This window comes from Oncorhynchus mykiss, chromosome 22 (assembly GCF_013265735.2).
Source record: "Oncorhynchus mykiss isolate Arlee chromosome 22, USDA_OmykA_1.1, whole genome shotgun sequence".
Classification (NCBI taxonomy): domain Eukaryota; kingdom Metazoa; phylum Chordata; class Actinopteri; order Salmoniformes; family Salmonidae; genus Oncorhynchus; species Oncorhynchus mykiss.
In genome coordinates this window covers 19,350,326-19,376,476 of record NC_048586.1, presented here as the reverse complement: position 1 = coordinate 19,376,476, position 26,151 = coordinate 19,350,326, and the positions used below count along the sequence as shown (strand labels likewise).

At 42.7% G+C, this 26,151-nt stretch overlaps 1 protein-coding gene across 3 annotated transcripts in view; it reads right to left on the bottom strand.

Moving 5' to 3' along the window:
- pms1 (PMS1 homolog 1, mismatch repair system component) overlaps window positions 1–25,853 on the bottom strand; it is a 64,074-nt gene extending 38,221 nt beyond the window's left edge. The window contains exons 1-9 of one of the 3 annotated variants that reach the window (XM_036958929.1): window positions 25,534–25,853; window positions 24,734–24,888; window positions 20,566–20,748; window positions 20,369–20,471; window positions 20,083–20,246; window positions 11,869–11,979; window positions 2,333–2,455; window positions 1,460–1,606; window positions 95–909 (exon numbers count right to left, since the gene is read on the bottom strand). In XM_036958929.1, coding sequence (XP_036814824.1) covers window positions 95–909; window positions 1,460–1,606; window positions 2,333–2,455; window positions 11,869–11,979; window positions 20,083–20,246; window positions 20,369–20,471; window positions 20,566–20,748; window positions 24,734–24,865 — 1,778 coding nt within the window. In that variant the 5' untranslated portion in view covers window positions 24,866–24,888; window positions 25,534–25,853. The remainder of the gene's footprint in view (window positions 1–94; window positions 910–1,459; window positions 1,607–2,332; window positions 2,456–11,868; window positions 11,980–20,082; window positions 20,247–20,368; window positions 20,472–20,565; window positions 20,749–24,733; window positions 24,889–25,533) is intronic. The other 2 variants (XM_021579221.2, XM_021579222.2) reach the window with 2 other exon arrangements.
- Window positions 25,854–26,151: the final 298 nt, after the last annotated feature.

Below are 26,151 nucleotides of genomic sequence, written 5' to 3'. Positions count from 1 at the left end.
CACATGCAAGTGACAGGTCAACCTTTCTTTTTTTTGCCTTGCTAATAATAACAAATGGAAACAACTGCTTCAAAAGTGAAGTCTGGAAACCCACTTTTTTCGGTCCTCCTCCCCCAGGTTTTTCCATCGCTCCTGCACGGCAGTGGTGATGTCCTGGAGGCTGGCTGTGGGCTTCTCCTGGAGAACCGATGCCCGGGTCTCCCTCTCAAACAGGGCGGCAGGGGACAGGGGTGTCCTCATGGCACGGTTATTGATCAAGTCGTAGGCCGTCAGCGACGCCCGTTTCTCCGTTATAGCGTTGGACACCTTTTTGCCAGGGCTGCTCTGACCCTTGGCCTTGACCTGGCCAAGGTTACTGCTCCATCCGGTGGCCAGGTGGATCTTGACGGGCTGCAACGGCTCGCCTGTGGAGGGGTCTGTCAGAGCTGTTCCTCGGCTCCAACTCACTGCTGATAACTGCTCAACATCTTTGCCTTTGTCATGACCTTGGTCGTGGTTGTCGAGCCTCTCCAGGCCTTTGGCCGTGCCTGGATCTGTTGTCCCGGTGCCGGTCGAAGCCATGTAATCTTCCAATTGTGGAAATGCCAGGTCAAAGTCCCCTGGATTTAGGTTGACTATCCAGTCTTCAGAGGAAGAGGAGGAGCTAGTGTCTGCTGTCTGGTCACCAGCCACTACCCTGGATAGAGGGCCATCACTGCAGTCAGATGGAGCTTTGGCCACTCTGACACTGTGCTCCGCAAGACTGTCCTCTAACTCAGCGTTTCCACTACAGTCGTCCAGTGATGGGGCAGCATGCAGGCCGCTGCCTCCATCATATTCTGTAGTGACTGGTGGAGCCTCAGTGGCAGACCCCAACCCAGGGCCATAGAAGGAAACCAACAGCGTCTCCACTGCAGCCAGCACAGCCACCTGAGAGTCAAAGTCTCAGTGAGAAATACCACACACACACACACACACACACACACGAATGCCCATGCTGTTCACTATTCCCTTTCTGTTTTACAGGAAATGGCTGTGCAACCAGGTAACTGTTCATTTAATTTCTGTGGTTAATTACAGCACTGGTCAGCTCCTCTTATTTCAAATGGTGGTGGGTGCAGAACTGATTGTCAACTTACTGTTTATGGTCAGCACTTTCTATTTTTATAAAATCAAATCAAGTTGTTTTGAGGAGTTACATTTAAGAGAAGTTAAAAAGTTAAGAGACCGTAACGTTTACTAGCCAAAGCAAGTACGTGGATTCCTTGCTATACCGCAGAGGCTACACGTAAGGAAATCGTGAATTTTCTAAATGGATCTTGCATTGCACATTCGCAGTTGAATCAGTCTGAAAGCCGAAATGTCTAAATTGACTGGTAACTGGTTCTGCAACTACCCCCCATCATATTCTGTTTCCCCTTAGTTCTCTAATCTTTCAACCGGTCTGCAAGGAAATTGATAAAATAATAGAAAACGGCACCTTGTTCTGGAGCAGAATCTGGGTCTTGTCGGGTGTCAGGTTAACGTCTACAGTGGATGAGGGAACAGTGATATTGAGCATCACAGTGGGATAACGATTGAGGGCAGAGTCTGCCGGGTACTGAGCCAGGAAGTGCTGCCGGACCACCTGATGGTCAAGCAGAAAGAAGGTATATGAACTGCAATGATACTATGAGCAATGCGTCACTTTGTTATGTAAACGCTACAACACTGTAAAAGTGACAGTATCAAATGACAGAGAGCTACATTGGGGATAATAGACAGGCCTATACGATGACAAAGTAATACTTCAGAGGACTGCAATGAAAATAAGCTTTTGGGTTTTATTCTGTATGCATTGTCGTCTTCAGCTGGAGTGACTATGTAAAATAAAAAATACTACTGGGTGTGCTTCTAGTGCCTGAATTGATGTGATAAAAATAATAGAATGATAGGTTTATAACACTAATATGTACCACTGTTTAAAAAATATATGTTTTTATTATCCTTAAAACTACTAGTAATAGTTTGATGGTTGTAGCCATCAATTGTCCCATTAACAAATCACCCATATTAGAACAATTATTTATTTTCAAACTTCACATTTCTCTAGTATAGGCTACTTATCATAATGAACTAAATCAACAAAATGCCACCGATAAGTGATCGGTATGATCAATAATGTTTGGCTTATCGTCCCAGCTCTAGTGAATACACACTGTACAATTACAGGACAACAAATATTTTGTCCAAGCAACTTCAAAAGCTCTTGTTTATAGAACACCTCTATCCCATTGGCTGCCGATTTCCTTTACCTAAACCAAACAAACAAACAAACATATGTACATTTCATTAATACAAAAAATGTTTTTACCTTCAGGATATCCTTCTGGTGGACAGGTCGATCATTCACAAAGATAAATGTTTTGTCGGGGTTACTGGAGCTTGCTAAAGAGCAATCCATACCAGGTCTGGGAAAGAATCCATCAATTACGATCTGTTAAAAGAAATTAAATCAACATAATAACTGGGGAACAATTTATCAGTGCAAAACATTTTTTTTACAGTTACATTTTGATCGCACTTCATACCAAGTGCCAATTAACATGCATATTACACAGGCAGGTAGAATGTAATACAAGGGTTCCCTTTTGTGATAGCAAATTCATCAGGGACCCCGCTCATAATCAGAACAACTCTCGTGCGATAAAAATGTATTACAGGGAGTTAGGGCTTTGCGAAAAAATAATATCTAGAATTTTTCCTACTTATGGGCGATTCACATCGATTTTTAAAACCTCTCTCTAAATAAGCTTTGACGCACAATTACAATGCCTTCAGAAATAATTCGTACCCCTTGACTTAATCCACATTGTTGCATTACAGCCTGAAATCAAAATTGATTACATTTATTTTGTTTTTCACCCATCTGCACACAATACCCCATAATGACAAAGTGAAAACTTAGTTTACAAATGTTCACATGTATTGAAAATAAAATACAGAAATATCTCATTTACATTCTATAAAGGATTCACACCCGAGTCAATACCTTGATTACAGCTATTTTAAAGTCACCATTGGCCTCATCCCTGAGCGTTTTCCTTTGTCTCCGGCAACTGAGTAGTTACTGGGTATATTGATACACCATCCAAAGAGTAATTCATAACGTTACTATGCTCAAATGGATAGTCGATGTCTGCTTGATTTTTTTTTTTTTAACCATCTACCCATCTACCAATTCAGTAAGCAGCATACCACCCTGCATACCACTGCTGGCTTGCTTCTGAAGCTAAGCAGGGTTGGTCGTGGTCAGTCCCTGGATGGGAGACCAGATGCTGCTGGAAGTGGTATTGGAGGGCAAGTAGGAGCCACTCTTTCCTCTGGTCTAAAAAATAAATAAATAAATGCCCCAGGACACTGCCCTGTTTAGGGTGCTGTCTTTTGGATGGGACGTTAAATGGGTGTCCTGACTCTCTGAGGTCATTAAAGATCCCATGGCACATATCATAAGAGTAGGGGTGTTAACCCCGGTGTCCTGGCTAAATTCCCAATCTGGCCCTCAAACCATCATGGTCACCTAATAATCTCCAGTTTACAATTGGCTCATTCATCCCCCTCCTCTTCCCTTTAACTACTTCATAGGTCGTTGCTGTAAATGAGAAAGAAGTGTTCTCAGTCAACTTACCTGGTAAAATAACGAAAAAATTAAAAGGGTGCCCTTCTTTGCAAGGCACTGAAAAACCTCCCTGGTCTTTGTGGTTGAATCACAAATAACCCAATTTTATTTGCCGAATACAACAGGTGTAGATCTTACCGTGAAATGCTTACTTACAAGCCCTCAACCAACAATGCAGTTCAAGAAAGAGTTTAATTTATTTAGTAAATATTTTCTTAAGTAAAAATAGTAAAAGAAAAACACATTAAAAATAACGAGGCTATATACAGGGGCTACCGGTACCGAGTCAATGTGAGGGGGTACAGGTTAGTAGACTTATTGTGTACATGTAGGTAGGGGTAAAGTGACTATTCATAGATCATAAACAGCGAGTAGCAGCAGTGTAAAAACAAAGGGGGGGGGGGGCGTGTCAATGTAATAGTCCAGGTATCCATTTGATTAATTGTTCAGCAGTCTTATTGCTTGGGGGTGGAAGCTGTTAAGGAGCCTTTTGGTCCTAGACTTGGAGCTCCTGTACCGCTTGCCATGCGGTAGTAGAGAGAACAGTCTATTTGTTGGGTGACTGGAGTCTGACAATTTTATGGGCTTTTCCTGTAGCCCATGACCATCTCCTTTGTCTTGCTCACGTTGAGGGCGAGGTTATTGACCACACTGTCAGATCTCGAACCTCCTCCCTATAGGCTGTCTCATTGTTGTCGGTGATCAGGCCTACCACTGTTATGTCGTCAGGAAACTTAATGGTGTTGGAGTCATACTTGGCCATGCAGTCGTGGGTGAATAGGGAGTACAGGAGGAGACTAAGCACGCACCCCTGAGGGGTCCCAGTGTGGCAGATGTGTTGTTGCCTACCCTTACCACCTTGGGGCAGCCCGTCAAATTCCAGAATCCAGTTGCAGAGGGATGTTTTTAGTCCCAGGGACCTTAACTTAGTGATGAGCTTTGTGGGCACTATGGTGTTGAACGCTGAGCTGTAGTCAATGAACAGCATTCTCAAATATGTGTTCCTTTTGTCCAGGTGGGAAAAGGAAGTGTGGAGTGTGATTGTGTCATCTGTGGATCTGTTGGGGCGGTATGCGAATTGGAGTGGTCTAGGTTTTCCGGCACGATGGTGCTGATGTGAGCCATGACCAACATTTCAAAGCACTTTGTGGCTACCGACGTGAGTCCTACGGGGCGGTATTCATTTAGGCAGGTTACCTTCGCTTTCTTGGGCACAGGGACTATGGTGGTCTGTTTGAAACATGCAGGTATTACAGACTCGGCCAGGAAGAGGTTGAAAATGTCAGTGAAGACACTTGCCAGTTGGTCCTCGCATGCTTTGAGTACACCTCCCGGTAATCTGTCTGGCCCCACGGCTTTGTGAATGTTGAGCTGTTTAAAAGGTCTTACTCACATCGGCTACGGAGAGCATGATCACACAGTCATCCGGAACAGCTGGTGCGCTCATGCATGCTTCAGTGTTGCTTGCCTCGAAGCGAGCATAAATGGCATTTAGCTCGTCTGGCAGGCTCGCGTCATTGGGCAGCTCGCCGCTGGGTGTCTCTTTGTAGTCGTTAATATTTTTCAAGCCCTGCCACATCCGACAAGCATCAGGCCAGTGTAGCAGGATTCAATCCTAGTCTTATATTGACGCCTTGCCTGTATGATGGTTCATCGGAAGGCATAGCGGGAGTTCTTATAAGCGTCCGGATTAATGTCAGGCTCCTTGAAAGCGGCAGCTCTAGCCTTCAGCTCGGTGTGGATGTTGCCTGTAATCCATGGCTTCTGGTTGGGAAATGTATGTAGGGTCACTGTTGGGACAACATCGTCGATGCACTTATTGATGAAGCCGGAAGACTGAAGTGGTATAGTCCTCAATGCCATTGGATGAATCCTGGAACATATTCCAGTCTGTACTAGCAAAACAGTCCTGTAGTGTAGCATACGCATCATCTGCCCACTTCCGTACCAAGCGAATCACTGATACTTCCTGCTTTAGTTTTTGCTTGTAAGCAGGAATCAGGATAGAATTCTGGTTGGATTTGCCAAATGAAGGGTGAGGGTCCATATGACCGATTATGTTGAACTAAACCTCAAATGCAAATAGCAAGTTGAAACTGCTTGTATTCAGAGAGAAATAAGTAATATTTATTTGCATTGTTATTGTGGGGGAGGGGCTTGGCGTCTGTGTGCGAGTGGGAACATGCACAGTACAGAAGGAATGAAGGAGACGAGACCAAAAAGACAAACACTCAAAAACAGAAGTAGAAAAAAAAATACTAAATTCTTGCGATACAAGCATTTGGAACATTAATTATTCAAATTTGTTTTAACACAATCTAATTAATTCAATATCGCCTAGCCCTACAAGGAGTTCTACTATAACGTCTTCAGTGCACAGCTGGACGAGCCAAGTCTCACCCCCTGGGTTAATAACACTTAAAGGCTAGCCTCTTAGCATGACAAAGGATTTTTTTCATTTTTCAAGCTAATATCCTGCAATTCTACACATTTTGCCATGAGGCAGAAAGAAAGCATTGCTGTTTTTAAGCTTATATTACAGTGCATTTAAAGCACTGAGTCGAAAAATGTATAATTGGTGAAGTACTGTGGATACCAATGTCTCAGAGCCTCCCAGGCCCATGTTGGCCAGTGATATGAACATGTATTGTAGATGAGTAATAGTACACAGTTTAAACATATTCCATGGATCCCTTGGGCAAAAGTAATTTAAATCTGTTAGTAGTACTCATTTGATGATAATTTGTTTTTCTATCATCATGATGTAATGTACGAATTAACTACAGCAGCTATGTAATAAACATGCTTTTTGCATAATTTGTAACAATATGTACCGATACTGTACTTACAATGCATCTGTAATTTAAATACCATGTAAAAATATTTGTACTTTATTTATTTTTTTAAAAAGGTACAGTTCAGCCAAATTAAAAACATACTTATTTGTTTCCTTCTATAGACAAGGAGAGACAGTCTATGCTTTTTTTGTTTACCTAGGCCAGCGCGTTTTGGTTTTTGCCCTAGCACTACACAGCTGATTCAAATAATCAAAGCTTGTTGATGAGTTGATTACGTGAATCAGCAGTGTAGTGCTAGGGCAACAAACTAAAAAATACCGCTTACATTAGTGTTTTCTAACCAAAAATCAGTTACCCAACATTAGAATGTTTAACATCTCACGCCAAAATCTTAAAAATTACTTAAAACCAAGTCTTTGAACAATCTAGTCTCAGGGACTTTGAGATTTTAAAAAAGTACACTTTCAAATTGATTCATGCCAGATCCTTAACGATTTCACATCTTTAAAGGGATAGTTCAGCCAAATTACATATTAGTTTCCTATGTCTATCTTTGAACAAGGCATGACAGCAATCCATGCTTTGGTTTAGTTTCCCTGGGCCAGTTTCCATATGCTAACTCTTTGGCATTTGTGGCACAAATCCCATTCAAGTCATGGGACTGATATTAACATTTTTCTCACATGTTCAAATCATCTATAAGTGCCTTTGTTGAGCTTCACAATCAATTTTAGATCATTTCAGATGATTTGGACATAATACATGAAAAATGCCCATATCGGTCCCATGACTTGAATGGGATTTCTGCCACAAATGCTAAAACATTAGAAAGTGGAAACAGTGCTAAGGGAAACTAAACAAAAGCATGGCTTGCTGCCATACCTGGTCCATAGACTGCTTACAGGGTAAGGAAACCAAAGTCATTTTGTAATTTGGGTGAAATATCCCTTTAAGGACTTTTTTATTCAAAAGAAACATCACGTGTTCACACTTGAAAACTGTTTGGACAACCAATGACATCAAACTGCTGTTTCCAAGCTTCTTAATTCTAGGAAACAGTTTCTGTTGGTGGTATGTGATAGACAAAAGTGTTGGTGAAAAGAGGACCAACTCCAAATTACTCAAATTATCCACGGTGTACTGCATAACTCAGGCAAACAATTCTAAATTAACAAGCATTAGGGCCACATAATTGGAGTTTTAACGAACTCTAATTACTGGCATTGAAACCTTAACAGCCTATACTTTTCCATTAAAATATTTGTCAATTACTTTGATGCAGGTGATCCTGCCCACAGACTACCTGGCCATGAATGAGCTTGGTTATTCGAGGCACAGTTGTGTAGAGGTAATCTAGGCCTCATTGGCAGCAGTGTTCACTGCCACAGGACCCCGATCTCGTAATTACAAAAGTAGTACAGAAAAAAACTGACCCAGGTTCCCCGCAGATACTCGTTGACACACTTACAGCTAAGCCTCGATGCGTCCACTCAATCAAGGAGTGACAATGAGTACATTTTTATACAAAATATGTCAAACAGCCTGTGCCACCAGAGACTCTGAGTTCGAGCCCAGGCTCTGTCGCAGCCGGCTGGGCCCAGGAGGTCCATGGGGATGACGCACAATTGGCCTAGCGTCGTCCGGGTTAGGGAGGGTTTGGCCGGTAGGGATATCCTTGTCTCATCGCGCACCAGCGACTCCTGTGGTGGGCCGGGCGCAGTGCACGCTAACCAGGTCCACGGTGTTTCCTCCGACACATTGGTGCGGCTGGTTTCCGGGTTGGATGCCCGCTGTGTGTTAAGAAGCAGTGAAGCTTGGTTGGGTTGTGTTTCGGAGGACGCATGGCTTTCGACCTTCGTTGCAACGATGAGACAAGATAGTAACTACTAACAATTGGATACCACGGAATTGGGGAGAAAAAGAGGGTACATTTATTTTTTTATTTTTTTTTTAAGTCAAACAATGTCTTGCCAAAGATGAAATAGTTAAATATAGCAGGCACCAAGTTAAAGGGAAAATAACTAAACAAACCAAGTGAAAACTGTCTGAGATATGAAATCCGCAAGACAACCTACCTAAATCTGAAAAACAGAGGTCCTAGGATTGACACAGGCCAGGGTCCTAAGATTGAGTCAAACTTTTCTCAGGTGACCTGAGCAGCAGGCCTGGCTGTGTTCCCCAGTCTGTCTGCACGTGTCACACCCATGAGCGCGGAACTGGAACACATCTTGGCTTGGTTTCCTACCCGATGAGTGATCATCTCTCCCTGGCTAATGACTGATTACTCAAGCAGACCTCTCACCGCATAAATTAAAAAGGTGGGTCTATAGGACATTCTAAGAATGTTGAGAAAAAAATCCAAATTGGTAGACAAAAACATATCCTTAACTGGATAATGAGTTTCATGAGCCAGACCTAAGGCTAATGTTATTGCAAAGCTATCGATGTAGCTGAGCTATATGTAATGTGGTACCACAAAACAACACACTATCCTCACACATGGAAGATGTAGTTCCAGGGACACATTGTTTTGGTTTTAGATCGGCACACTGCTCATTTTAATGAGCAATGCAAAACTTTTCATAACGTAACACATAGTAAATGAAAAGCCAGTTCATTGATGCAATGCCATTTGTGGATTTGCACGTACACTACCGTTCTAAAGTTTGTGGTCACTTAGAAATGTCTTAGTTCTTGAAAAAAAAGCACATTCTGTCCATTAAAATAACATCGAATTTATCATAAATACAGTGTAGACATTATTAATGTTGTAAATTACTATTGTAGCTGGAAACAGCTGATTTTTAATGGAATATCTACATAGGCGTACAATGGCCCATTATCAGCAACCATCACTCCCATGTTCCAATGGCACGTTGTGTTAGCTAATCCAAATTTAGCATTGTAAAAAAGGCAATTTGATCATTAGAAAACCCTTTTGTAATTATGTTAGCACAGCTGAAAAATGTCCTGATTAAAAAAAAGTCCTCAACTGGCAGCTTCATTAAATAGAACCCGCAAAACACCAGTCTCAACGTCAACAGTGAAGAGGCAAATCCGGGATGCTGGCCTTCTAGTCAGAGTTCCTCTGTCCAGTCTATGTTCTTCTGCCCATCCTCATCTTTTCATTTTATTGGCCAGTCTGAGATATGGCTTTTTCTTTGCAACTCTGCCTAGAAGGCCAGCATCCCGGAGTCGCCGCTTCACTGTTTACGTTGAGACTGGTGTTTTGCGGGTACTATTTAATGAAGCTGCCAGTTGAGGACTTGTGAGGCATCGGTTTCTCAAACTAGACACTAATGTACTTGTTCTCTTGCTCAGTTGTGCACCGGGGCCTCCCAATCCTCTTTCTAATCTGGTTAGAGACAGTTTGCACTGTTCTGTGAAGGGAGTAGTACACAGCGTTGTACGAGATATTCCGTTTCTTGGCAATTTCTCGCATGGAATAGCCTTTATTTCTCAGAACAAGAATAGACTGATGAGTTTCAGAAGAAAGGTCTTTGTTTCTGGCCATTTTGAGCCTGTAATCGAACCCACAAATGCTGATGCTTCAGATACTCAACTAGTCTGAAGAAGGCCAGTGTTATTGCTTCTTTAAAATCAGCACAAAGGTTTTCAGCTGTGCTAACATAATTGCAAAAGGGCTTTCTAATAATGATCAATTAGCCTTTTAAAATGCTAAACTTGGATTAGCTAACACAACGTGCCATTGGAACACAGATGGTTGCTGATAATGGGCCTCTGTACATCTATGTAGATATTCCATAAAAATAAAAAAAATTCTGCCATTTCCAGCTACAATAGTCATTTACAACATTAACAATGTCTACATTGCATTTCTGATCAATTTTTTGTTCTTTTAATGGACAAAAAAATGTGTTCTTTCAAAAACAAGGACATTTCTAAGTGAACCCAAACTTTTGAACTTTAGTGTACATGTGGTTTCCTCTTGTTCTGCTCATTATCTAATTAGGTCAAGTTATGGGAGCACCAATGGTACCTTTGCACCAAAGGGCATGGTTGTGTGTTGTCACGTTGCCAAAATGAGCGTCACATTTTGTTCCACAAGAGGCATGGCCCCTACATCAACTTTCCAGAATCTATGAACTGGATTCCGTGATCGCTAAGCTTCGGCGAATGAAGGGGGAGCCAATAAGCGTTCTTTCATTGCTACCGGGAGGACAAAGGCCAATGGTCCTTCTCATAACTAGGACCCAGAGTCCTGCTGAAAAACAACAACAAAAGCAAACAAGGGAAAGGGACTTCTGTCAGGCCACATTAGCCGAGAGATGCACGGCAGGTAGCAGCCACACAACACCTACAATGACAAAGCAGAAAGTTACCGCTCCACAGCCAACTCAATTACCAGCAACAAAGCAAATCTCACACAAGGAGAAAAAGGGCATAGACGTAGCTGCCGAACAGCCAACCAACATCCTATACTGGCTTGAAATCAGGAGTTCTTGGTGCAGTCATTTACCAAGCTTGCTGTCTAGTATTTCTCACTTGCAGTCAGTCACAAACATGGTGGACCTGTCCGTTCTGCAGCTGAACCACCACCATCCAGAGCAAGGTCCATGCACTGTGGAACACACCCAGGATATGGAGAGAGGGTCTCTGGGGAAACTTGGTGTTGGCCAAGACTGGAGGGCAGTGGGAGGACGAGTGGCTGGGTGCCAGTGCAGCCGTGCCATGTCTCTCTATGACACTGGGCCATCCACATGCACCACGGGGGTCACACAATCTCTTCGAATTTAATTCAGTGCCACATTTGTCACAAGGGTTCGAATGGCCTTTTCTTGTAAAGACAGTTATGGTGTATCGTTTCATGATTGCCCCTTCCATTTGCATCACACGTCATTTGAGCCAAATGGTGCTCCGACTCTTTACATGTCCTCTTTTTCTATTTTGGAGGCAGGGCACTTATTGTAAAAAAATATATACAAATGTTTTTTAAAGTGACTGTGATGTGTACTTTTGGGAGATACAGAAGTCAATAAAATAGTAATTGGTGTCATTGACCACTGCAGGAGGGGACAGTACCGCAAAACCAGCAATGTTTAAGTCAAGCTCTGTGTGGACACCTCCAAGAACAGCCACCTGCTCACATATTTCAGGACTGAGGTATAACATTAAAGCCCTTGACTGTGGCTAATGTGTAGCTTTGCTTGATCCAATTCCATGTTGAGACTACATTATGATAGCCACTCGAAAGAGGGTTCAATCAAAACAGATGGGAAGTTTCTGGGGTAAGGCCAACAACGTTGGTCCTAAGCGGTGTTGTAGAATTTTTATATCCAATTTCTGTTTTTCACTTATTTAGCATAGTTAAATTGCATTATTGTAGTACGACAGAAGCGTTTTATCTATGATTACCGGTTTGGTTGAACCAGTCCCATGACAGAGTGATGCTGGTGTGAGTGTTTTACTGACCTCTGGTTGTTGATGGTGGACGGGGAGCAGGTGGGCCACAGCGTTGGGCCCCAGTGTAGCCATGAGAGCCATCCTGTGATCGGACACCTTGGCCTTCTGCCACAACACCACCTGCAACAACACGTAGCAGCTTATTTTCAGTCTGGCTAAAAAAAGACCACCTGCCGGATCTCGAAATCAAGACAGTAGACGCTGACCACCAGTCAAAGCCTCTCCTGTAGCACTTCCCTTACCTGTGTGGTGGCACAAGAGGGGCTAAGAGAGAGGTTTATGGTGTCAACTGTTCCAGAAAGACCTGAACCAGACCAGGGGGTTTGGGGAAGGCTAGAGAACAAGTTAGTGAACACTGGTGCATATGTTAGGTCACATACTGTGAGAGCAGTTCTACTGAATCAGTGAGTCTGTGCTAGCACCTTGGAGCTTGTAAAACAGACACTAGTTCACATTCTCAAAATCAGCATGTTGTCTGAGCATATTATTCAACCCAATGGATCAATGTGCACTGCATAATGAAAGTTGACCACAGTGGCCACAAGGTTACACAATCTTCCTCATCACTGTGCAACCTCCACCGAGGCACGGATTCCTCAGATTTTCCTTCGTGTCAGATGTATGAGAGGAAAGTAGTCCAGGAGAAAAAGCAAACACATTCACACCCACGGGTGGCCCTGTCATTGGTGTCCACCAACGAGTACATCTCCAGGGTGTTGATTTCTGTAAGCATGCTGCCCGCAGCAGCACACGTCTATGCAATGAAATATGCTATTTAGTGACTGTAAACGGATCACTCCCGTAAAAAGCACTTGGAGAAGCCATGAAACCCAACACAGGCTGAAGTGCAAAGTTCGGGATACAGGATATGTCTCCCAAGTGCTAATGCCATGAAATGGGGACACACTCCTCCCTTGATGATCTCGGAGTGATTTCAATGAAAAGTATACGGCGGTCGAGTAACTCCTCTGACTCCCTCCCCTATTATTTTATTCCAAGTGGCCACTGACTGAAACTGAATCTCAAAATCAAATTGTATTGGCGGCGTACACTATTTGCAGATGTTCAGTGAAATGCTTTTGTATCTAGCTCCAACAGTGCAGTAATACCTAACAAAACCACACACAAACCCCAAAAGAATGAGCAATGTCAGAGTCTGGAGTGCCTTGCGAAAGTATTTGGCCCCCTTGAACTTTGCGACCTTTTGTCACATTTCAGGCTTCAAACATAAAGATATAAAACTGTATTTTTTTGTGAGGAATCAACAACAAGTGGGACACAATCATGAAGTGGAACGACATTTATTGGATATTTCAAACTTTTTTAACAAATCAAAAACTGAAAAATTGGGCATGCAAAATTATTCAGCCCCTTTACTTTCAGTGCAGCAAACTCTCTCCAGAAGTTCAGTGAGGATCTCTGAATGATCCAATGTTGACCTAAATGACTAATGATGATAAATACAATCCACCTGTGTGTAATCAAGTCTCCGTATAAATGCACTTGCACTGTGATAGTCTCAGAGGTCCGTTAAAAGCGCAGAGAGCATCATGAAGAACAAGGAACACACCAGGCAGGTCCGAGATACTGTTGTGAAGAAGTTTAAAGCCGGATTTGGATACAAAAAGATTTCCCAAGCTTTAAACATCCCAAGGAGCACTGTGCAAGCGATAATATTGAAATGGAAGGAGTATCAGACCACTGCAAATCTACCAAGACCTGGCCGTCCCTCTAAACTTTCAGCTCATACAAGGAGAAGACTGATCAGAGATGCAGCCAAGAGGCCCATGATCACTCTGGATGAACTACAGAGATCTACAGCTGAGGTGGGAGACTCTGTCCATAGGACAACAATCAGTCGTATATTGCACAAATCTGGCCTTTATGGAAGAGTGGCAAGAAGAAAGCCATTTCTTAAAGATATCCATAAAAAGTGTTGTTTAACGTTTGCCACAAGCCACCTGGGAGACACACCAAACATGTGGAAGAAGGTGCTCTGGTCAGATGAAACCAAAATTGAACCTTTTGGCAACAATGCAAAACGTTATGTTTGGCGTAAAAGCAACACAGCTCATCACCCTGAACACACCATCCCCACTGTCAAACATGGTGGTGGCAGCATCATGGTTTGGGCCTGCTTTTCTTCAGCAGGGACAGGGAAGATGGTTAAAATTGATGGGAAGATGGATGGAGCCAAATACAGGACCATTCTGGAAGAAAACCTGATGGAGTCTGCAAAAGACCTGAGACTGGGACGGAGATTTGTCTTCCAACAAGACAATGATCCAAAACATAAATCAAAATCTACAATGGAATGGTTCAAAAATAAACATATCCAGGTGTTAGAATGGCCAAGTCAAAGTCCAGACCTGAATCCAATCGAGAATCTGTGGAAAGAACTGAAAACTGCTGTTCACAAATGCTCTCCATCCAACCTCACTGAGCTCGAGCTGTTTTGCAAGGAGGAATGGGAAAAAATGTCAGTCTCTCGATGTGCAAAACTGATAGAGACATACCCCAAACGACTTACAGCTGTAATCGCAGCAAAAGGTGGCGCTACAAAGTATTAACTTAAGGTGGCTGAATAATTTTGCACGCCCAATTTTTCCGTTTTTGATTTGTTAAAAAAGTTTGAAATATCTAATAAATGTCGTTCCACTTCATGATTGTGTCCCACTTGTTGTTGATTCTTCACAAAAAAATACAGTTTTATATCTATGTTTGAAGCCTGAAATGTGGCAAAAGGTCGCAAAGTTCAAGGGGGCCGAATACTTTCGCAAGGCACTGTATATATATAAAAAAAAACATGCAACAATTTCAAAGATTTGAATACAGTTACAGTTCATATAAAGGAAATCAGTAAATTGAAATAAATTCTTTAGACCCTAATTTATGGATTTTACATACAGATATGCATTCGTTGGTCACAGATCCCTTTAAAAAAGTAGAGGCGTGTATCAGAAAACCAGTCAGTATCTGGTGTGACCATTTGCCACATGCAGCGAGACATATCCTTCGCATAGAGTTGATCAGGCTGTTGATTGTGGCCTGTGGAATGTTGTCCCACTCCTCTTCAATGGCTGTGTGAAGTTGCTGGACATTGGCGGGAACTGGAACATGCAGTCTTGCATGTCAATCCAGAGCATCCCAAACATGCTCATTGGGTCACAATGGGCCATTTTTAGCTTCCAGGAATTGTGTACAGATCCTTGTGACATGGGGTCATGTATTATCATGCTGAAACAGGTGATGGCGACGGATGAATGGCATAACAGTGGGCCTCAGGGCCCCACAAGGGTCCCTATGTTGAGGAGCAGCGTAGAGTAGGTGTTGTTGCCTAACTTCACCACCTGGGGTCGGCCGTCAGAAAGTCCAGGACCCAGTTGCACAGGGCAGGATTCAGACTCAGGGCCCCGAGCTTAGTGATGAACTTGGAGGGCCCTATTGTATTGAAAGCTGAGCTGTAGTTGATGAGCAGCATTCTTACATAGGTAGGTAGGTATTCCTCTTGTCCAGATGGGACAGGGCAGTGTGCATTGTGTTTGCGTCATCCCTGGATCTGTTGGGGCAGTATGCAAATTGTAGTGGGTGTCGGTTAAGGTGATATGATCCTTAACAAGCCAATCAAAGCAAAATGATGACAGAAGTGCGTGCTCGTCTGAAATAAAAGATCCCAGAAAATGTTCCATGCATGTATTTCTCCTTTGCCAAGATAATCCAAATCACTGGCCACTTTAATAAATCGAACACTAGTCACTTTAATAATGTTCACATATCTTGCATTACTCATCTCATATGTATATACTGTATCTTAGTCTGTCGCTCTGATATTGCTCGTCCAAATATTTATATATTCTTAATTCATCATTCCTTTACTTAGATGTGTGTGTATTGGGTATATGTTGTGAAATGTTTAGATATTACTTGTTAGATATTACTGCACTGTCAGAGCTAGAAACAAACATTTCGCTACACCCGCAATAACATCTGCTAAACATGTGTATGTGATCAATACCATTTGATCTGACAGGTGTGGCATATCAAGAAACGTATTAAATTAGCATGATCATTACAGCTGTTTAAAGTTGAGGGAGTGTGTAATTGGCATGCTGACTGCAGGAATGCCCATCAGAGGTGTTGTCAGAGAATTGAATGTTAATTTCTCTACCATAAGCCCCCTCCAACGTCATTTTAGAGAATTTGACATTACGTCTAACCGGCCTCACAACCGCAGACCACGTGTAACCACACCAGCCAAGGACCTCCACATCTGGCTTCTTCACCTGCGGGATCATCTGAGACCAGCCACCCGGACAGCTTATGAAACTTTGGGTTTGCACAACCAAAGAATTCCTGCACAAATTGTCACAGGGAAGCTCATTTGCGAACTCGTCGTCCTCAATGTCTTGAATTGACTGCAGATATGCATTGTAACCGACTTCATTTGGCAAATGAAAGAGTCAAACAGACAGGCCTGGATGGGCCCTCCGCAAGGCTCACAAAATCATTTTAGACCCAAGCCACCCCCTGTACCCGGACTTTGAACTACTTCCGGACTTTAATTGGTATGTAACTGTTATGAAAGTTGTACTGTCAATTTTGTTTTGTATTTAAACGCCACTTTAAATGTGTACATGACACTGCAACAAAATTTCCCCATGGGGACAATAAAGTCAGTAAGTAAGTAAATGCTAAACTTCAATGGCCACTGGCATGCTGGAGAAGTGTGCTCTTCACAGATGAATCCCGGTTTCAACTGTACCGGTCAGATGGCAGACAGCGTGTATGGTATTGTGTGAGCGAGTGGTTTGCCACATGGTTGCGGTGCGGTTATGGTATGGGCAGGCATAAACTACGGACAACAAACACAATTGCATTTTATTGATGGCAATTTGAATGCACAGAGATACTGTGACGAGATCCTGAGGCCCATTGTTGTACCATTCATCCGCCGCCATCATCACGTTCCAGCATGATAATGCACGGCCCCATGTCGCAAGGATCTGTACACAAATCCTGGAAGCTAAAAATGCCCCAGTTCTTCCATGGCCTGCATACTTACCAGACATGTTCCCACCCAAGGAGCATGTTTGGGATGCTCTGGATTGAGGTGTATAACAGTGTGTTCCAGTTCCCACTAATATCCAGCAACTTCGCACAGCCGTTGAAGAGGAGTGGGACAACATTCCGCAGGCCACAATCAACAGCTTGATCAACTCTATGCAACAAGAGATGTGACCAATGCAGCGCGACACCCCAGATGCGAACTGTTTTTCTGATCTACACCCCTACCTTTTATTTTTTTAATAAGGCATCTGTGACCAACACATGCATACCCATCTTCCCAGTCATGTGAAATCCATAGATGAGGGTCTAATGACCTAATTTCATTTGACTGATTCCTTTATATGAACTGTAACTTAGTAAAATCTTTGAAATTGTTGAATGTTGCGTTTATATTTTTGTTCAGTGTAAGTTACATTTCTGTATTTCATTTTCAATAAATTTGCACAAATGTCAAGAAACTTGTTTTTACTTTGTCATTATGGGGTATTGTATGCAGATGGGTGAGAAAAAAATAAATGTAATCTATTTTGAACTCTGGCTGTAACACAACAAAATATGGAATAAGTCGAGGGGTATGAATGGTTTCTGAAGACACTGTACATGCGTATGACACTGATCTACAAGTCAGATGTGCGCACAGTGCGGGAGACTCAATGGCGTGAGCAGCTGTGAGGTAGCTAGGCCTACCCTATCCCTGTTCTAATATTCGTAGGCTACACCTGTGCTGCACCTTCAGCATTCAGATGTTCAGATGTAAAATGGCTTTCACAATATTAAAATCATAGGCTTTAATGCGGGACGGGTCATTGTTACCAAATGCGCTGTAGAAAATTTTGGTTTTACCGGTAGAGCTGTGTGGGCTACCGGGGTGGACACAATTCACATCTCGCTGATTGAACATGTTACTGCTAATAGTGTTTTTTCTCAGTCATTACATGAACAGGGTAAAAGTGTCATTTCATAACAAGGACAGCAATCATTTTTGTGAGCTGCACTGGTCTGAACGGGAGAAGAGAGCAGCTCTCCTCCGTAAAGTTCCAAAACGGTCAAAAACATTCGCTTTTGTGACAAGGGTGAAATCCAAAGCTGTGTTATACACAGCTCAAAAAAATAAAGGGAACACTTAAACAACACAATGTACTTCCAAGTCAATCTCACTTCTGTGAAATCAAACTGTCCACTTAGGAAGCAACACTGATTGACAATACATTTCACATGGGGTTGTGAAAATGGAATAGACAACAGGTGGAAATTACAGGCAATTAGCAAGACACCCCCAATAAAGGAGTGGTTCTTCGGGTGGTGACCACAGACCACTTCTCAGTTCCTATGCTTCCTGGCTGATGTTTTGGTCACTTTTGAATGCTGGCGGTGCTTTCACGCTAGTGCTAACATGAGACGGAGTCTACAACCCACACAAGTGGCTCAGGTAGTGCAGCTCATCCAGGATGGTACATCAATGCGAGCTGTGGCAAGAAAGTTTGCTGTGTCTGTCAGCGTAGTGTCCAGAGCATGGAGGCGCTACCAGAAGACAGGCCAGTACATCAGGAGACGTGGAGGAGGCCGTAGGAGGGCAACAACCCAGCAGCAGGACCGCTACCTCCGCCTTTGTGCAAGGAGGAGCACTGCCAGAGCCCTGCAAAATGACCTCCAGCAGGTCACAAATGTGCATGCGTCTGCTCAAACGGTCAGAAACAGACTCCATGAGGGTGGTATGAGGGCCCGACGTCCACAGGTGGGGGTTGTGCTTACAGCCCAACACCGTGCAGGACGTTTGGCATTTGCCAGAGAACACCAAGATTGGCAAATTCGCCACTGGCGCCCTGTGCTCTTCACAGATGAAAGCAGGTTCACACTGAGCACATGTGACAGACGTGACAGAGTCTGGAGACGCCGTGGAGAACGTTCTGCTGCCTGCAACATCCTCCAGCATGACCGGTTTGGCGGTGGGCCAGTCATGGTGTGGGGTGGCATTTCTTTGGGGGGGCCGCACGGCCCTCCATGTGCTCGCCAGAGGTAGCCTGACTGCCATTAGGTACCGAGATGAGATCCTCAGAGCCCTTGTGAGACCATATGCTGGTGCGGTTGGCCCTGGGTTCCTCCTAATGCAAGACCTCATGTGGCTGGAGTGTGTCAGCAGTTCCTGCAAGAGGAAGGCATTGATGCTATGGACTGGCCCGCCCATTCCCCAGACCTGAATCCAATTGAGCACATCTGGGACATCATGTCTCGCTCCATCCACCAACGCCACGTTGCACCACAGACTGTCCAGGAGTTGGCGGATGCTTTAGTCCAGGTCTGGGAGGAGATCCCTCAGGAGACCACCATCCGCCACCTCATCAGGAGCATGACCAGGCGTTGTAGGGAGGTCATACGGGCACGTGGAGGCCACACACACTACTGAGCCTTATTTTGACTTGTTTTAAGGACATTACATCAAAGTTGGATCAGCCTGTAGTGTGGTTTTCCACTTTAATTTTGAGTGTGACTCCAAATCCAGACCTCCATGGGTTGATAAATTTGTGTGATTTTGTTGTCAGCACATTCAACTATGTAAAGAAAAAAAGTACTTAAGAATATTTCATTCATTCAGATCTAAGAGGTGTTATTTTAGTGTTCCCTTTATTTTTTTGAGCAGTGTATTAATTGGCTATGTAGGTCATTGCTCATTTCCAAATGACATATTACTAGCTCAAAACAATTTGATCTTATATATGACAAGTTAAATCACTGGGTGATGAGAATTTCAGATCAATTGCCCCCCTCATCTGATTGTGGTAGATGCTCAGTCTGCCCTATGGCTCAGCTCACACACTACATCATACAAAACACACAGCTCAGAAGTCAGCTGAGACAGAGCCAATCGTTTCAAACTAAAAGTATCGTACCTGTATGGTATCGGGGCCCATGTAACAAGATGTGTATCGAATTGTGTTTGTACGGAGAGAAATACATCCCTGGAATAAGATGATCTACCATTTTAAGTCCCATCAAGACACCACTAACGTATCAAATCACACACAGCATTATCGACACTCTAAACAGTGATTATTGGGAGGTGGTATGCAGGGATTGGTTTCATGGAATATACAGACAGATGAGGACACCTTGTGGTAAGAAGTATAAGATTCATAAATAATGAGAAAGAAGTTGTACCTTATTGTGAGTGAGGGTGAGTCTCAGCTCTGGTTTTATAATGGCATAGGCCATGAGCAGGTCCTGCACCTTCTTCAACTCCTCCTTGCACTTCTTCGTGTTGGCATAGTACTGCCTCCTCACTGGGAGATTCTTAAACAACTTCAGCGCACAGACTGTGGTACCTGAAAAGACATCAAAGCTCATGTCTACCCATAACATTTCTCTCTGTCAAGTATACATAATAAATATTGCTGGAATCGGACGGAATGGATCGTCCGTTTCAGTAAAAAGGAAAAAGCCAAACCTTGCCCTAGGTGAGAGGGCTTCTGGGAAACAACACTTCCCGTGAGGTCAAGCGTGTATTGGGTCCCGACGTCGTCCTCTGACGTCTTTGTCGTGACAGCTACCTGGTGGGAGTCAATGGGACAAATCTATCACAGCTACTTAGTTCCGCTTTTGACTTTTTGGAGCAGAATTGTCTAAAAGACAGATATATCTGACCTCTGCCACAGCGCAGATAGAGCCCAGGGCCTCTCCTCTGAAGCCATATGTTGCCAGGTGCTCCAGGTCATCGTGGCTGCAGATCTTAGAGGTGTAGTGTTGCACAGCCATCACAGCAGTATCAGCAGCTTTGATGCCAGAGCCATTGTCTCTGATTTCTATTCGATCAAAACCATAATTCTCCTAAGACATGACATAAACAAAAAACAGAATGCAGTTCATAAGAAATTGTAGTTAGTTCAGTGTAGTCCCTTCAAAAGTCTCTCAAAAGCAGATTTAGTTTTGGGTCCTATTAACACCTAAGATCTTAAAAGTACATTTTGTGGGTTGATCTGATCATATTTTAGTGTCCACTGCAGCTTAGTTTCCAATTCAATAGGAGGAAGTACAAGAAAATAATCAATTGTGCTTCAATAAAACATTAGCTTCCTTCCATACAGGCTAGATGTGCTAGATGCTTGGAGGCATTTGATATTGACGATGTGTTGTTCACAGTTCCGGAAAAATGTCTTCCTCTTCATAAGTGGATTTGCTTCCCTCTTGGCAATATAGGAGAAGAGTTAGAAATATTAGTCCAATAAAAAAGCTTCACTATGTCCTCAGAGGCTGGCTGTGCTGCCTGAAAGTATTACTGCTGACAGCTCATTAAGAAATGGCTTTGAAGTGGGCAAAGACTGCATTGATGAGAGTGAACTCAAGTATTCCGCCATGCCAAGAAAAACAAGCTCACACTGAGAGCAGGTGAGCTGAGCCCACTCGAAATGGGAAAATATCTTAGGAATTCAGATGACATGACCATGAGTACACTACAACCATTTCAGACAGTAATTGGGAGTTGGAGACAGTGTGTGTTGCTAGCTATTCATTTTATCATGACAGGTTAAACAGCATACCTTAAAAAGGGCAATTCTGCCACTTTTCAACCTCATTCATCATCTCCAACACAAAACCATTGCAAACATACAGTGCCTTCGGAAAGTACTCATACTCCTAGACTTTCTCCACATTGTTATATTATAGCCTTATTCTAAAATGGACCAAATAATGTATTTTCCTCAGCAATCTACACTCAATACCCCATAATGACAAAGTGAAAACAGGTTTAGACATTTTTGCAAATGTATTCAAAATAAAAAACAGAAATACATTATTTACATAAGTATTCAGACCCTTTGTGATGAGACTCTAAATTGAGCTCAGGTGCATCCTGTTTCCAATGATCATCCTTGAGCTGTTTCTACAAAGTGATTGTCCACCGGTTGTAAATTCAATTGATTGGACATGGATTTGGAAGGCACACGTCTAAATAAAGTCTCACAGTTGACAGTAAATGTCAGTGCAAAAACCTAGCCATGAGGTCAAAGGAATTGTCCACAGAGCTCCGAGACAGGATTGTGTCAAGGCACAGATCTTGGGAAGGGAACCAAAAAAATGTCTGCAGCATTGAAGGTCTCCAAAATCCAAAAGCCTCTCACTCCTAAATGGAAGACGTTTGGAGCCACCAAGACTCTTCCTAGAGCTGGCAGCCAAGCCAAACTGAGCAATAAGGGGAAAAGGGCCTTGGCAGGGAGGTGACCAAGAACTTGATGGTCACTCTGACAGAGCTATAGAGTTCCTCTGTGGAGATGGGAAAACTGTAAAGAAGGACAACCATCTCTGCAGCACTCCACCAATCAGGCCTTTATGGTAGAGGGCCAGACAGAAGCCACTCCTCAGTAAAAGCCACATGACAGCCCGCTTGAAGTTTGCCAAAAAGGCACCTAAAGACGATCAGACATGAGAAACAAGATTCTCTGGTCTGTTGAAACCAAGATTGAACTCTTTGGCCTGAATGCCAAGCGTCACGTCGAGGAAACCTGGCCCCATCCCCACAATGAAGCATGGTGGTGGCAGCATCATGCAATGGGGATGTTTTTCAGCGACAGGGACTGGGAGACTAGTCAGGATGAGGCAAAAATGAACGGAGCAAAGTACAGTGAGATCCTTGTTGAAAACCTGCTCCAGAGCTCCATCTTTTCTCTTTGCTTATTTGAGCTGTTCTTGCCACAATATGGACTTGGTCTTTTACCAAATAGGGCTATCTTCTGTATACCACCCCTACCTTCCACAACACAACTGATTGGGTCAAATGCATTAAGGAAAGAAAGTCCACAAATTAACTTTTAACAAGGCACACCTGTTAATTGAAATGCATTCCAGGTGACTACCTCATGAAGCTGGTTGAGAGAATGCCAAGACTGTGCAAAGCTGTCATCAAGGCAAAGGGTGGCTACTTTGAAGAATCTGAAAAATATATTTTGATTTAACACTTTTTTTGCTTACTACATGATTCCATATGTGTTATTTCATGTCTTCACTAAATTCTACTATGTAGAAAATAGTACAAATAAAGAAAAACCCTGGAATGAGTAGTTGTGTCCAAACTTTGACTGGTACTGTAGCTGTGTAGCAACGATCCCCATCCAGCTTTACAGAGCTTGAGAGGATCTGCAGAGAAGAATGAGAGAATCTCCCCAAATATAGGTGTGCCAAGCTTGTAGCGTCATACCCAAGAAGACTGGAGGCTGCAGCGAGCCTAAGGTGCTTCAAAAAAGTACTTAGTAAAAGGTCTGAATACTTATGTAAATGTTATATTTCCGTTTTTTATTTAGTAAAAATTTACACAAATTTAATAAGGATGTAACTTATCAAAATGTGGAAAACGTCAAGGGATCTGAATACTTTCCGATTGCACTGTATGTGAAAACATTTCTATGATCTGTGGTTAAAAAGACAAGGTCCTCTGTCGTAACCGGTCGTAACCGCACCAGTGACTCCTGTGGCGGGCTGGGCGCAGTGTGCGCTAACCGAGGTTGCCAGGTGCACGATGTTTCCTCCGACACATTGGTGCGGCTGGCTTCCGGGTTGGATGGCGCTCTGTTAACAAGCAGTGCGGCTTGGTTGGGTTGTGTATCGGAGGACGCATGACTTTCAACCTTCGTCTCTCCCGAGCCTGTACGGGAGTTGTAGCGATGAGACAGGATAGTAGCTACTAAAAACAATTGGATACCACGAAATTGGGGAGAAAAAGGGGTAAAATGTAAAATAAAAATTTAAAAGACAAGTTCCTAAAAAAAAATGCAGGGTAGGAGTAACCCTTAACGTTCATTCTCGTATATAGGTTGAAAATGGCAGATTTGGGCAATTATAAGCCTCCTAAATTGGAACGTAGTGGCTAAACAGTAACATGCCATATATACATGATGTCAGAGCTCTGGCTCTGCGCTTCACTGTGCTGTATGGTTTTGACTGACAGACGTTCTGAATTTGAACACTGTGAGCAACAAGAAGTTACCCCGATCCCTCCTGGCAATTTTTGCACATTTTTTGTTGTCTACAAGAATGAAATTCTGTAAATTAAGATGACTATGTATTTTGACAGATGAGACATTGAGTATTAAAATAAATACTGCTTTGATGTCATAAAAGCAAGACATGAGTCCAAATGTGCACTTCACATTTCCAAATCATCAAACTCATGTCATATACAGTGTCAACTTATGAAAACTATGTTTGATGTACAGTTACAAGATGACATGCCGTCATACCCTGGGTTGTTCTGAACAGAATGACCCCATTGGTTTTTAAAATTTACCACGGCAAACCTACTTGAATGCACTCATGACTCCTTTCTATGCGCACCAAAATGACGATCTATTTTCTGAATTGCATTGTGAAAGCCTAACACTAAGATCGTATTTTATAACTTAGCTAGTCAAGTTGGCAATAGAGCAAGCTTTCAAATCATGATAGATTGCAATTTATAATGGACTGTTTTTGGATTGCGTAAACATTAATTTTGTGATGGCAGGGATGCAGGGTTGCATTCCAAACTAAAAGTTCCTTCTAGTCATAAAAGTTCATTAAGACTGCTTAGGAACTGTGCACACTTCGGACCACTAGGCTACCTGCCACCCCATGTAGAAAAACATATTTTCACATATGAAGACATTGTGCTGGAGTTAATGAAAATTAGGTTGAAAAGTGGTGCAATTGCCCTTTAAGTAGGCCTAATTCTCACCAGGGAAAACAAGTCAAATATGTGCTTTACAATGTGACAATTTCAACATGCCATTAGTGATTTTCATGTGCTTACCTGGTCACAGTAACGGTTAAAATAATATTTTACCAGTTTAATGTCGATGCTCAAGGCACCAGCATCCAAGGAATTCTCCAGCAGCTCCTTCACCACGTTTACCACAGAGGTGATGACCTGACAGCTGGACAGAAGCCTCACGGTATCTGCAGGCAGCCGGTTCATGATTTGTTACTGTTTATGGACACCTGCAATATGGAGAAAAAAAACTGATATGACATTGTAGCACAGATGGAACAATGAGATATATTTCACTGGAATATAAAATATGAAGCATCCACTTGGCGTTTCCACTCACTACCAAATATAGCAGGCAGTGGGAGAAGATGAAACGAGATTGATTTTGGCCTATAATCTGCAAATATTCTCATCGATTAAAGTTAAAAATCACATTGTTTAGAAGGAATGTAAAGTCGAATTGAGTTATTGAATACGCGCATTTCACGAGTAGGCGTTCCCGAACGGAAATATTTAGACGTCTGCAAGAACGGGCCAATAGGATCTCGTTTGGCTGCAACGCCACTATGACTCATCTATTCCAATTGGAAACGACAGGCCATGGTCTATCTTGGTTTAGTTATACCAATCTTTGATTGTAGTGCAATGAGATGTCACTCACAACACAATTGCTAGCTAACTGGTTGGCTGATTAGGGTTAAATTAGCTAGCAAGGGTGTATTCATTCCGCAGATTCGGTTGCTAACAGTTTGTTAAAACGGAACGGAGGGGGACTTCAATTAATTTGTCCAATATAAACTCTCGTTTTAGTTGTCGCTAATTATTATACCCATGGTTGGCTGAGTGAATAACATTAGCTAGTTAACTAACCTTACCTGACAGCCATGAACTCTCGAAACGATGAATACATTTACAATACATTTTAACACAATAGGGACTCACTGGTGGACTGTGTAGTTATTTATTTGAAAGACAGCTGTCTCCTACCTCCGCGTCCGGTCTGGTTCAATAACAATAACGCAAATACACGTGCTAAAAAATTAGACGCTGTGAAGTAGTTCAGTGTGTAAAGCAGGCAAGAATAATTAAGTATTTCCAGGTCACGGATTTTTGGAATCATTCAGAATAAGAGTCCCGTCCAGTATACTTGGTAAATAAAAGTTAGGACGAACATTATGGAAAATGTGCACAATTATCGATATATTTTATCCTACACTGAACAAAAATACGCAAAGTATTGGTTTCATGAGCTGAATTATTTTCATTTTTTTAAATGTTCCATACGCACAAAAAGTGTGTTTCAAATTCGGTAGACAAATTTGGTTACATCCCTGTTAATGAGCATTTCTCCTTTGCAAAGATAATCCATCCACAGGTGTGGCATATGAAGAAGCTGATTGAACAGCATGATCATTATACAGGTGCACCTTGAGCTGGGGACAATAAAATACCACTTTAAAATGTGCAGTTTTATCACAGCACAATGCCACTGA